The sequence below is a fragment of the Plasmodium falciparum genome, assembly GCF_000002765.6.
Source record: "Plasmodium falciparum 3D7 genome assembly, chromosome: 3".
In the NCBI taxonomy this organism is placed as follows: Eukaryota; Apicomplexa; class Aconoidasida; order Haemosporida; family Plasmodiidae; genus Plasmodium; species Plasmodium falciparum.
The window spans coordinates 375,001-389,016 of NC_000521.4; the positions used below are offsets into that span (position 1 = coordinate 375,001).

Consider the following 14,016-nt stretch of genomic DNA (forward strand, 5'->3'; position numbering starts at 1 on the left):
TAAATATTTTCTTCCAAAAATATATATTCTTTAAATTAAATAAATATAAAAATATACATAAAAAAATATATTTTTATATACAACATATTAATGGTAACCACTCTAACAATATATATATATATATATATTATTTTAATTAAATATTATACAACAACGGGAAAAAAAAAAAAAAAAAAAAAAATTAAACTCAATTACTATTTTAGAAAATAATATTATATATATATATAATATATCCCTTCTTTTAGACAGAAGTAAATATATATATTTTTTATTCTTCTACATTCCAAATATATACTGCATTATTTAATTATTTATTTTAAAATGTTATGTTATGTGATGTATCTTTTATTTTTTATTTTTTTATTTTTTTTTTTTTTTTTTTTTTCTTTTTTAATCACTCTCTCTTTTAATAGACATATATAAAAATTTTTAAATAAAAAAAACTTAATAGTATTGTTTTCGTTTTAGGACTGTTCAAGTACATTCTTTTTTATATTCTATATATTTTTTTTTTTTAATGACATACATACATATGTATATATATATATATGTGTATATAGTGTAATGTTCTTAAAAATATTATGAACAGTCAGAATATATTCTATACATGCAATAGGAAATGTAGCTATATATTTATATTCACATCAACAACTAGCTAAAAATTTCAATATATTTATAAAATATTTGCACATATACACATATATTTTTATTTTTATTTTTATTTTATTTTTTTTTTTTTCGTTTCCATTCCTTTTTATGGTCAACATATTATTAAGAAAAAAAAAATAAAAACATTAATGCAAACATGAAAGGTAGCACAAAAATTCCACTCATGAAAAAAATGAACCCTCATGTATTAACAAAGAATAACTTAATAGCTAGTAAAAATATGAATACTAAAAATGATCAAAATTACCTGAATCCTTCAGAATATTCTGAACAGGCAAGAAATAATGATAATACAATTTGTGAAAGTGTATATGAAAATGCATGTTCTCCTGACAATGAAACATTTGATTTTGTTAATGAAAACTTTAATGATGATTCAAATGAGGATATGTTTCCTTACGAATCATATATGAATAAAGAAAAAAATTATAAAAATAAGCAAATGCTAGAAAGTGAGGAATTAATATTTCAGAATGAAATGTTAAGAAATGTATTTAAGAGTTCTCAAAAAATTAAAGAAATGCAAAGGGAATTATTTAATGTTGATACAAAAAATTTTATCCCAGTAGTATATCCTGTGGAAAATAAGAACGGCGCTTATTCTATACCTCGAGATTATTCAAAAAATATTGATACAGTCGAAACGATCGACATGGTTCATAATAATGATAAAGCACATTGTGCAGTGAAAAATAAGAAATGTCCAAATGATAATAGTGCTGATGTACAAAATAATGAAAAAAATAATAATTTATATGATAAATATGAAGGTAAGATAACGATAAAAAAGGATAATACACAACAATATAATATAAAAAGTAATAAAAATAAAGAATCCATTTTAAAATCTAAATTGGATTCACATGCATCAAGAATAGGAGAAATAAAAGTTAACATTGATGATATAAAAACGGGCCTGTTATCTTATTATTCAAATGTATTTTCATTAGATGAATATGATATAGAGGATAGGATAAATATTTTAAGATATGGTGAAAAAACAAAAAATACATCTGATTTGAATAATATAAAATATTCGTATGAGATGAACGATATACCTATAAAACCATCATATTTTTATGACAATAGTAAATTACATAATTCTTCTTATACATCTTATGAAAAAAAATATATACCCAATGATTATTACTATAAGGATAATGAAATAGGAAATTATGATCATTTAAAAGGTAGCAAATCAATAGATACCTATAATAATCAAGATATTAAAAATTCTTTATATGAAAACATGAGTAAATCTGTAAACAAATATGATCATTATGGACAAATTGCAGAACTTTTAACTAGTTTAAAAAATAAATGTGATGATGCCAATTTTAAAGTTCAAGATTTGTCTTCGAGGTTTTGTAAGTACGAAAACCCCGACAACCGTTTTTGGGTTCACAATCTCGTACCAGAGGTAAAATAAATAAATATATATATATATATATATGTATATTTTTTTTTATGTATATGCTTTACATATTTTTACACATTATTATCATGTCACATAATATTAATTAAACTATATTTATATATAATGCACTTCTATATGTATATACCAATTTTTCAGCATTTAAGAAAACCAGCCTTATATAAAGATGATGATCTTAGAAAGCATTTAGTCGTCACGTACTCTCAGCTATTCAATGAAGCTATGTTAAATAAAAAAAAGATCGAAGCTTTAGAAAAAAAACTACATATTTTAAAATTAAGAGTAAAATGTTTTAAAAATGGATATAAAATGGAAACAAGGAATGCATTATGAAGTTCATACCTCTATATGAAAAAAAAAAAAAAAAAAGGTTATATATATCTTATAAATATATTTATCTATTTTATATGGTACATATATGTGTATATTATTTATTTTTTATAATTTTATATACATAAAAATAATACATATATATATATATATATAATTCATAAACATAAACCCATTTTTATATTACAATTTTGTAATGTAACGTGGTATATTGTTATAACGTGTTTAAAAATATTTAAAAAATGAAATATAAATAAAAAAAAAAATAATAATAATAAATAAATAAATAAATATATATATATATATATATGTATATATTATATACCAATTTGTGTGTATTTTTTTTTTTTTCCTACCTTCTATTTACAAATAATATATATAATACTATTTCCATATAATTATTATTAAATGTGTAGTATTCTTTATTTTTTTGGAAATATGAAATTATGAAAAAATATATAAAAAAATTAAAATCCTTTTTGTATTAACGATACACAATGGGAATATTGTAAGTAAATAAATAAATAAATAAATATATATATATATATATATATTTATTTATTTATATGTATGTAAGGATATACCGTTTAATAATAAGTTTATAGAAAAGATGATAAAAATAAATCTGTTCAATTATATCAGAGCAACAAGTTGTTATGGCAATTTTTTTATTTTGAAAAGATACAAGAGTCATATAAATTCAGTATCCATATTGCAGCAATTTTATAATAGATTGCCTATACGAAAAAAGTATATAAAAGCCATAAAAAAAGGGACTCTTATTTGGGATAAAGGCCAAGTAAAAATTTAAAAGAATCAACAAATATGTACATAAAAATAAATAAATATAAATATAAATATATATGTATATATTTATTTATTTATTTATGTGCGTGTTGATAGTATGTATTTTTTTTTTTTTCTTTTCTTTTATATATATATTAGGTCAAGATACCACCTTTAAAAATCGAAGGATATGACCCCCCCAAAAAATGCCTCTCTCCCTTAGTTAAAAATAGAAATAATCAATATCGAGGAAAATTTGAGAATTTAAAATCTCACCGTGTTGAATTTCAGGACTGATTAATTAAAAGGGAACACATAGAAATTATAAAACATATATATATATATATATGTATATATTTATATGTATATATTTTTATGTATATATTTATATGTATATATTTATATATTTATATATATGTTTGTTTGATATGACTTTAAAACCCTTATATTCATTATACCATTAAATGAAATAATAAAATAATTTGAACAATATATATATATATATATATATATTTGTACCTATATTTTTTATTTATTTAATATGTATCTTTAAAAACAAACAATTTTTAAAAACGTGCCAACTAAAAAAATAATTAATTAAGCATATAAGAAAAAAAAAAAAATAAAATAAAAAAAAAAAAAAAAAAAAAAAATTTTATTTTATTCATATTAGACATAACAAAAAATTAAGCAAATTCAAAATTTATGTTTTCCCATTGTCGATAAAAAAATGTGAAAATTAAAAATTAATATAAACACACAAAAATTAATAAATAAAAATAAATAAATAAATATATATATATATATTAATATTTATATTTCCATTTTTTTATTTATATTTTATTATTTTTTTTTATTTTTTATTTTTTATTTTTTTTTATTTTTTCTATTTTTGTGAAGCCTTATTTTTCATATTGTATACCTTAACTCATCCCTCACAAAGGTACTATCATTTAACAATTCAAATGGAGGGTATATAGGAACCAAACTATCCTGATGACCTATGTAAACGTTATTATATATTTTCCAATATATTTCTCTAACCTTTCTAGATGGATGAAATATTCCCTGAACCAGATACTGAAAAATAATAGCTGGTCCTAGAGCAACTCTGAACCCATCAATAGAATCTATTACTGCTTGTATTAGATGTGGAGATGTTTCAAAAATGTTTGGCCATACATAATTTAATAAATGTATTAATGCATCTTGACGATTCAAACCAAAACATCCTAAAGCTAAATGCTTACATGCCCAAGTTGCTATTTGTCTATGTACAAGATCTCTATCCATTAATGCATGTTCTAATAATGTAACAACTGAATAGACATAATCCTTAGCTATTTCTCCTATATATTCAAACATAAATGACAAAGCTTTAAGGACACCATTTTGTACATTCATATCTTGTGTTTTATATTCATTCATTAAAGCAGCAAGGACAGAATATGGTAAACAAGTATCTGCAACGATTGCTATAGCGACCGTTGTACAAACTCTTAGTTGTCTCTCTTGAACTTTTAAATTATTTAATAAAACAGTAAGTACTTCAAATGGTCCAATGGTACGTGCAATATATCCAAATGTTTGTATAGTAGCTCTTCTAATTAATTTTTTATTAGATTTTAATAACTCGATTAAATCGAAACATATTCTATCCCATTCTTTTGGAGAGACTAGATCTCCTCCCTTGTCTGCTATGATACCTATCAAATCTATAACATTTTCTTGTACTTTTTCATGTCTATTTTTTAGGATTGGTGTAATTCTTGGTAAGAGATCTTTAATAGGTGGTGTCATATTTTGTACACCTAATACTAATAGGATAGATTTCAAAGCTCTAATAATATTTGCTAATACTTCTGGATATTCTTCACCTAAGTATTCATATAGATATAAAGATAGATGTCCTAACATTTGTTTTTCATCACATATTTTTATAAGGTTCGTAATTCTTGAAATAAGGTCTGCACTTTGTTGTCTTACCTTTGGTAAAGGTGTATTTAATCTCCATCTAAGTATTCCAGCGATTTGTGGTAAATATGGCTTCATTCTAATATTTAATTTATTACAAATAATATCAAATGAATTTAATAAAATATAATAATCTTCAGAAGTTTGTTCTTGGAAAGCATATAACATACCATCTATTAATTGTTCTTCTAATTTTTGATCTATATCATCAACACCTAATTCATTAACAACATTTTGTATGGTTTGCATAACCATTTTTCTATATTGTTCCGATGGATCTTTTAAATCATCAACGATTCTATATATAACAGAATATGCCCCTATTTTTTTGGCAATTTCAACAGTTGTGTCTACAATTAAGTTAAAGCTTTTTTTATCATTTGAATTTCTCATAACCCAAAACTTTTCAAAAAATGGATTTACAATTTCTTCGTTTATATAATCTTTATCTACTCCTTCTGTTTGTATACATTGTTTTACACATTTTAATACAATTTTTTTCATTTCATCATCAGGTGAATTAAATTCATTAATTAATATAATCATAACTTCTTTTGTATAATAATTTGCATGATATGAATCCATTAAGGGTATGATTAAACCGATGGCTTTTAAAAAGGATGCTAAAACTTTACCTCTATATTCAGTAATACCTTTCCATAATGGTCTTAATACAGAATCGAATGCTTCAATTCCATATGGCGCTGCTGCTTCGGCTAATGCTGCTACAGCTAATGCTGTTATGGTTCTTACTTTTTGTTGTTCATCATGTAATCCATGTGCTATAATTTGAACTAAATCTTTTAAATGTGGTAATACAGCACATCCCATTAAAATGGCAATTTGTTGTACGATTTTTATACCTGTATGTCTAGCTTCCCAATTTTTTTTGGATTGACAAACTGCTTTTAAAAATAATATTAATGATGGGATACCTAAAGCTGATGCTACTACAGCAAAAGCACGTGCTGTTGTATTTCTAACATATTCATCAGGATGATCTATGTCAGGTCTCATAATTCCTATCATAGTTGCCAACCCTGCTGCTTTGGCTAAATTACTTATAATTTCTCTTCCTTCAACTCTTGCATAATAATCTTCATCTATTAATAAGGGTTCGATAACTACAAGTATTTTATGTACATATGGTCTGACAAGATCATCTAATTTAAATAATATACGATCAATTACTTTTACTAATAAATGTCTTTCTTGATCTTCTAAAGTATTTTGCATCATTAAAGGTAATATTAAATTAAATAAAGTTTCAGGACCTAATTCTTTAACTTTTTCGGTTATAGTTCTTAAGGCTGTTCTTCGTATAGAAGGGGTACCATTTTTTATTTTTAATAATAATATCATAAATTTCCTTTCTTTTAATTCTTCTTGTGACAATTCTTCTTCATTTATGCTTTCAAATAATTTACTAAAATAAATATAATCTTCATTTTTTAATTGTATATATTTTAATTCATTTAATAATTGAGGATTATTCATTTCTAGTTGTTTGTATTTTATTTGGCACATGGCCTCCTCTTGATTTATTTGATCCGTAAGATTATTATATGTGGATGTATTTGGTAGTTCATAGAATGGTGTATGTATAAAGCTACTTTGTCCCAAGTTCATATTATTATCATTATTTAAATTATTATCATTATTTATATTATTATTCCTATTCGTTTTTTTTTCATATAATGTTGTATCTTCTATACCTTTTGGCTTTTGTGGAAAAAGTGGAGTATTAATAATTGTATTTTTAAACATGGTCTTTAATTTATTATTACGAATTGCTTCATATTCTTCAGGAGCTTGTACTATTTCATATCCTTCTGAAGGTAATAATTCATCTAAATCTTCATCAGTCAACGGTCTGTTTCTTATATCGATTTCGTTTTTTATTTTAATTTTAATCAAATCATCTGTTGATAAGGAAGTATCAACCATTGGTGTGAATGGTGTTTTAATATTATTTGGTATATATGGTGTATTCATGTTATTCGATATATATGGTGTATTCATATTATTCGATATATATGGTGTGTTCATATTATTCGATATATATGGTGTGTTCATATTATTCGATATATATGGTGTATTCATATTATTCGATATATATGGTGTGCTCATATTATTCGATATATATGGTGTGCTCATATTATCATTATTTTCTTTATTTAGCTTAACTCTTTTCACATCCTCTTGTTCTTTAGAAATTTTGTCCCATCTTGAATTTTTTTTCTTTTTATTATTATTTACGACAAAAGAAGAGTGTTCTGTCCACTTTTCTGTTGCATGTGTAGGCATATTACTCATGTTTAAATTATTCTTTTCATGTTTAACAACATCCCATTTGCTTTTTAAATTATTTGTTATTTTTTTTTTTTCATTTTTTTCATTTTTCATGCCTCTTAATATATCAGCATCACTATCATTACTATTAGCATCATCCGTATTATTATAATTATTATAATTATTATTATCATCATCATGTGAATTACCCCCATGGCTGTTTTCATTTTCCATTTTTTCTTTAGTATCATTCGTACTATCCCCTTGTTTATTATAATGTGATAATTTTCTTGAAGCTTCTTTCATTTTACTTTTTTTTTTATTTTCTAACATAATATCTGTATAAGTCCTTTCACCTGGTGAGGGGCTTTTATCAGCAAACGGGTCTGCTCTTTGTGGTGATAAAGTATAATCATATTTTTTTTTTTGAAATGCATTTTCTCTTTTCTTGATCGATTTATCTTTAGTTAATCCTAAATCTATATCATTCATATGATCTTTATTATTTATTAAATCACATTCGATAATTTCATTTCTAAATTTATTAATATTTATATTCTCCTTTTCTTTTTTCTTAGAATATTCATTATTAAAAGAAAGACGTCCCTTATTATTATTATTATTATTTTCATCATCATCGTTCTGATTTTCTTGGTCGCTCATATCAGGGTCAATTTCTTTAACATATCTTATTTCGCTTCTCCCAATATTAATTAATTTATCTTTCTCATCATAACTCATATTTTTATTACTAGCATCGCTTTTACTTTTTCTCAAAGCTCCATTCTTGCGTATGTTTACCATTATATTAATATTATATTTAAAAATAAAATATAAATAATATATATAGAAATATGTACGAAAAAAATATCACATATTATTTATATATATATGATATATATATATATATATATATATATATATGTTTTTATTTATGGCCTTGTTTTTTTTTTCAAGTTCTAAAAAATGTAGCTTTTCTTACATTTTATATATGATGATAAACAATTATATATGTTATATATATTTTATTACATAAGCAACTCCCTAAATTATTTCATTATAATTTTATTATAATTTTATTATAATTTTATTATAATTTTATTATAATTTTATTATAATTTTATTATTATTGTTATTTTATTAATGTTGAAAAATAATAATTTAAGATTATATATATATATATATATATATATATATATATTTTTTATACGATTAAGTAATCCGGATAAAATCACAAATTAGCAGAAAAAATTTATAAATATAAAAAATATATAATATATAAATAATTATATAGTAGAATTATTAATATAATATATATAATGTATAATAATACATAATATATATTTTTTTTTTTAAATGCTTTTATCCCTATTAATTGTTATGATATATATAATAGGCTCTAAAATATATGAAGAAGGAAAAAAATAAAATAAAAACATAACAAAATAGAAAGAATATTATATATAAATATATTATATATAAATATATTATATATAAATATATTATATATATATTTATTTACATTTATATTTTATAATACGTAATATTATTGATTGATTCTTATCATTTTAAACTTTGAAAAAAAAATATTATATATATGTATATATTTATTTATTTATATATTCATATATTCATACATATTTGAAGTACATTTAAAAATGTCCTTTATTTTTTGTTGAAAAAAAAAATGTTATATATACAATATAATATTATATAATATAATATTATATTATATTATATTATATTATATAGTAGTTATTAAGTTAATTTATGAATTATATGAAGACATATCCATATATATAATATAATATATATATATATATATATATATATATATTTTTTTTTTATTTTTTATTTTATTTATTTTTTCTGCCCACATTTCCACATTATGATTGTTAAAGTTTTTGATTATATATATATTAGTAATGTATATAATGCAAATGATATTTATGAACTCATAAAATTAAATATAGGAGGAGTGTTAACATGTTTCGATTGTACATGCATTGAATGGTGTCATCATAATGATACAAACGTGACGAATAAAATTTTTTATAAAGATATATTTGTTAACACCAAAAAAGATTTAATAAAATGTGATGTACCCATTATTACCAATAAATCAGTGAACTCTGATATAATAGGAGGAACACATCAAATTAATAATTATTATAATGAACAAAATAATAACTACCATGATAATACATATAAGGAATTTACTCAGACGCACAAAACAAATATAGATCCTTCCCAAATAAAATCTGATCATATAAATGAGGAACGTAAAGAACATTATGATTATATTATTTTTCCTAGTGATATTATAAATAATACTCAATGTAATAATAATAATTTAAAGGATTATATAAAATCGATGTTAATATTAAAAGAAGATGCCTACATAGATTTTGATGTAATTCATATGGACCAACTAAAAAATAAACATAATAATAATAATAATAATAACAACAACAACAATAATAACAATAATAATAATAATAATAATAATAATTGTTGTACATTTAAAAATCCAGACATATCGAATACTTCTCAACATCATGTAGAACATATTCAAATCCATAAAAGTAATAGTCATTCCAACATACCCTCTGACAATATAAATTTTTGTAATAAAAAATATGATAAGAATCTTTCAAGAAGCGTCGAGATATCCGAAAAAGATAAACACCCAGAAAATAGTCTTCTGTACGAATTTGTAAATAAAGACAAATTAAATTATAAAATAAATCAAGAAGAAGATACTGTATCTAGTGAAAAAAATAAATTATGTGATAATAATAATAATAATAATATGGTACATACAAGACATATATATAATGTGTGTGAACTAAATAAATGTTTAAGAGAAAATAAATTAATTCCTTATAATAATATTTATAAAATGAAACATTTATATTTAAATATATTAGATACTTTTGATGAAAATATACTTAAACATGTAAATAAGGCACATTTATTTATTGATAGTGTTATTCAAAAAAAAAAAAATATTTTAATACATTGTATGGCTGGCATATCAAGATGTTCATCTATTATTTTATCTTATGTATCAAAAAAAAACAAAAAAGGAATAGAATACAATTTTAATTTATTAAAAAGTAAATACCCATTTGCTCATCCCAATGAAAACTTTTATCGTCAACTCTTACTCTATGAAAAAATGAATTATACTCTAGATGTAAACAAACACAAAATATTGTGAATATATAAATATATAAATATATAAATACATAAATATATAAATAAATAAAATTTGTGTAATATATGGACAGCGCCCTATTTTTATTTGTTATATATAATATATATATATGTGTTTTTGTGTACATTATATTATATTATTTATTATTATTTATTTATTATTATTTTTTTATTTTATTTTATTTTTTTTTTTCTTTTTTTTCGTTGTACATTTCAAAAGGGATGCACTGATTATCACAACATTTATAAAAAAATTAAAATGAACAGGGAAAACTTAGAGGAGTTAAAAATTCTTAATTTAAAAAATGATAAACAACCAATATATAATTTCCGATGCAAGTAAGTTTTATGAACATTAAATATATATATATATATATATATATATATATATGTATATATTATTATATAGTTATAATTTAATTTTTTGTCCTTTTTTTTTTTTTTTTTTTTTTTTTAAGACATTGTAATTATGTCCTCTTCAACGACAACGAAATTATAAAACACGACTTTAAAATATCTAAAATAAAAAAAAATGTAAGAACATAAAGTTTAATATATATATATATATATATATATTGTGTCTATTTTTTATTTCTATATATTTTTTTATTTTTCAGTATGGAAATTCTTGCACAAGTATATTCATAGAAAAAAAAGAATGGATATTGACAGAAAATAAAATGAAAGGAGTTTTAAATTGTCCTAATGTAAATGTAAATAGGAAATATAAATAGGAAATATAAATAGGAAATATAAATAGGAAATATAAATAGGAAATATAAATAGGAAATATAAATAGGAAATGTTTATATGATATATATATATATATATATATATATGTATATTTTTATTTATTTATTTATTCCTTTATAGTGTAACATAAAATTAGGAAAATGGTCGTGGACTGGTATATGTTGTTCATGTGGATATTTGCAGATTCCTGCTTTTATGGTACACGAACAAAAAAAAAAAAAAAAAAAAAAAAAAAAAAAAGAAACATACATATATATATATATATATATATATATATATTTATTTATTTATTTGTTAAAATTACATTCATTAGTTGTGGAATCTTAAAAAGAAAAAAATGGAATATTTATATACTTTTTTATTTATTTTATAGATAAACTCATCAAATGTTGATCGCATGAATATTTCCAAAACAGTGTAAATTCAATTGAGCAAAATTCAAATAAATTAAAAAGATATATACAATATATATATATATATATATATATATATATATATATGTGGTATCATATTATTATTTTTTTTATTTTTTTTTATGTAATTATTTGTACATATGCCTCTTAAACTTAAAATAAAAAATAAAATAAATTATATATCACATACGTAATCATATCCCTATTTCATTTGTCACATATGTTTATTCTTTATATATATATATTTATATATTTATTTATATATATTTCCATGTGTGTGTGAATATATATATCCTTATGTCCTATTTATATATTTTTTTAATATTTGAAGGGTAATAAATTTACATTCATAGCTCCTCATTTTTTATGAACACCCTCATGTCACTATCCGTTATGGGTGCATGTCTTCCTTCTTAACAAAATAGGAACAAATCATATTGTAAAAAATATTATATATTTATAATAATATCATCACGTTGTTATATATATATATATTTATATATATATATATATATATATATTTATATATATATATATATATTTATATATATATTTTTTTTTTTTTTTTTTTTCTTTTTATTACCTGGATATCTCTTATCAAAACCTACTTCAATAAAATCTACTTCTTTTTGTATTAGAAAATATGTTGCCAAATCATCCGTTATAGCTATTTAATAAAATCAAAAAAAAAAAAAAATAAGAAACAAAATAAATAAAAGATAATATAAAAATGTGTGCATAGTAAAACATATATACTATTTTCACCAAAAAAAAATTAAAATATATATAAAATATATATATATATATATATATATATATCCCATTCATTTTTGAACATGTTTATATATTAATGTAGTATAACATTTATTCTCATAAAAACATGTAAAAATTCCAGTCCCCGTTTTTTTCAGCTGAACATTAATCATAGCATTCTGTAATATTGTCATGAACCTTTGTCCTAGTCTCATAAGTTCTAAATGATTTATATATTTTTTCTATAAACGAGAAAATATAAAAATTAGAACAAAAAAAATAAATCAAATCTGTTATATCTTCTTTGGGTTATTTTAATGTCTATATATCATATTGTAAACAAATTATTACATATATATATATATATATATATATATATATATATATATATATATATGTGTGTGTCTTTTTTTTTTTTTTTTTTTTTTTTTTATGTACACTTGTTAATGCTTACATATTCCTCATCTATCCTTATATATACATATATTTGTGTTACATAATTGTACGAGTCTTTTTGAGCTATCTCTTCAACATCTATCGCAATAGAGGAATTTATAAATTCATTCAATTGGTTTTACACACACATATATACATATATATATATATATATTTATTTATTTATTCACAAATTATAAACACAGAAAAAAAAAAAAAAAAAAAAAAAAACATATTACTTTCAATATCATATTCTAAGCCACTCAAATCGAGCTCATCCATATCTTTTTCGAAGTCTCTATGATCTAAATAATTTTCTTGTGTCTTATTTATTACATCATTGTCTACACAACGTTCTATTAATATAAATACGAATAATAGAAATATGTAATATATTTTCATAATCATGTTCATAGTACAAATTTATTAAAAGATATATACATATCTACAAAAAAAAAAAAAAAAATGTTCATCTTTTTGGTTAATTCTTAATTGAATTATTATGAATAATTCACAAAAAAAAAAAAAAAAAAAGGAAAAAAAAAAAAAAAGGAAAAAAAAAAAATACAGGAAATAATATATAAATATATGTGTATAACGTTTATAAGAATAAATTAAAAACGCATGTATCATTACTACATAAACAAGATACAAATGAAAGAAATTAATATATATATATATATATATATATATATATCCATTTATACCATTCTATTGTGTATATACAAAAAAAGAAGATAATATATATATATATATTTTTAAAACACATGAAAAAATTATATTAAATTATATAGACATATTACTACTACATAAAAAAAAGAAAAAGAATAACAGGATACATATTTTATGAAATTTAAAGAATGATGTTAAAAAAAAAAAAAAAAAAAAAGACGGAATAAATAGAATAAATTATATATAAAAAAAAATTCAAATAAAAAATATATATAAATATATATA

At 20.7% G+C, this 14,016-nt stretch overlaps 5 protein-coding genes across 5 annotated transcripts; 3 read left to right on the forward strand and 2 right to left on the reverse strand.

Annotated features, from left to right (window-relative positions):
* Positions 1 to 805: 805 nt before the first annotated feature.
* PF3D7_0308700 (conserved protein, unknown function) lies at positions 806 to 2,437 on the forward strand (the record flags this gene model as incomplete). The annotated part of the gene is made up of 2 exons (XM_001351125.1): positions 806 to 2,089; positions 2,243 to 2,437. 2 exons carry the CDS (start codon positions 806 to 808, stop codon positions 2,435 to 2,437), a joined length of 1,479 nt encoding a protein of 492 aa, XP_001351161.1.
* A 607-nt stretch (positions 2,438 to 3,044) lies between these two features.
* PF3D7_0308800 (conserved protein, unknown function) lies at positions 3,045 to 3,517 on the forward strand (the record flags this gene model as incomplete). Its single annotated transcript, XM_001351126.1, has 2 exons — positions 3,045 to 3,233; positions 3,380 to 3,517. 2 exons carry the CDS (start codon positions 3,045 to 3,047, stop codon positions 3,515 to 3,517), a joined length of 327 nt encoding a protein of 108 aa, XP_001351162.1.
* Positions 3,518 to 4,129: 612 nt separating this feature from the next.
* On the reverse strand, positions 4,130 to 8,290 carry PF3D7_0308900 (splicing factor 3B subunit 1, putative; the record flags this gene model as incomplete). The annotated part of the gene is made up of 1 exon (XM_001351127.1): positions 4,130 to 8,290. One exon carries the CDS (start codon positions 8,288 to 8,290, stop codon positions 4,130 to 4,132), a length of 4,161 nt encoding a protein of 1,386 aa, XP_001351163.1.
* A 1,084-nt stretch (positions 8,291 to 9,374) lies between these two features.
* On the forward strand, positions 9,375 to 11,879 carry PF3D7_0309000 (dual specificity protein phosphatase; the record flags this gene model as incomplete). The annotated part of the gene is made up of 6 exons (XM_001351128.1): positions 9,375 to 10,685; positions 10,926 to 11,044; positions 11,164 to 11,239; positions 11,323 to 11,418; positions 11,579 to 11,656; positions 11,832 to 11,879. The coding sequence occupies 6 exons, from the start codon at positions 9,375 to 9,377 to the stop codon at positions 11,877 to 11,879; spliced, it is 1,728 nt and encodes a 575-aa protein (XP_001351164.1).
* Positions 11,880 to 12,218: 339 nt separating this feature from the next.
* On the reverse strand, positions 12,219 to 13,473 carry PF3D7_0309100 (conserved Plasmodium protein, unknown function; the record flags this gene model as incomplete). Its single annotated transcript, XM_001351129.1, has 5 exons — positions 12,219 to 12,283; positions 12,455 to 12,538; positions 12,734 to 12,866; positions 13,079 to 13,158; positions 13,299 to 13,473. The coding sequence occupies 5 exons, from the start codon at positions 13,471 to 13,473 to the stop codon at positions 12,219 to 12,221; spliced, it is 537 nt and encodes a 178-aa protein (XP_001351165.1).
* Positions 13,474 to 14,016: the final 543 nt, after the last annotated feature.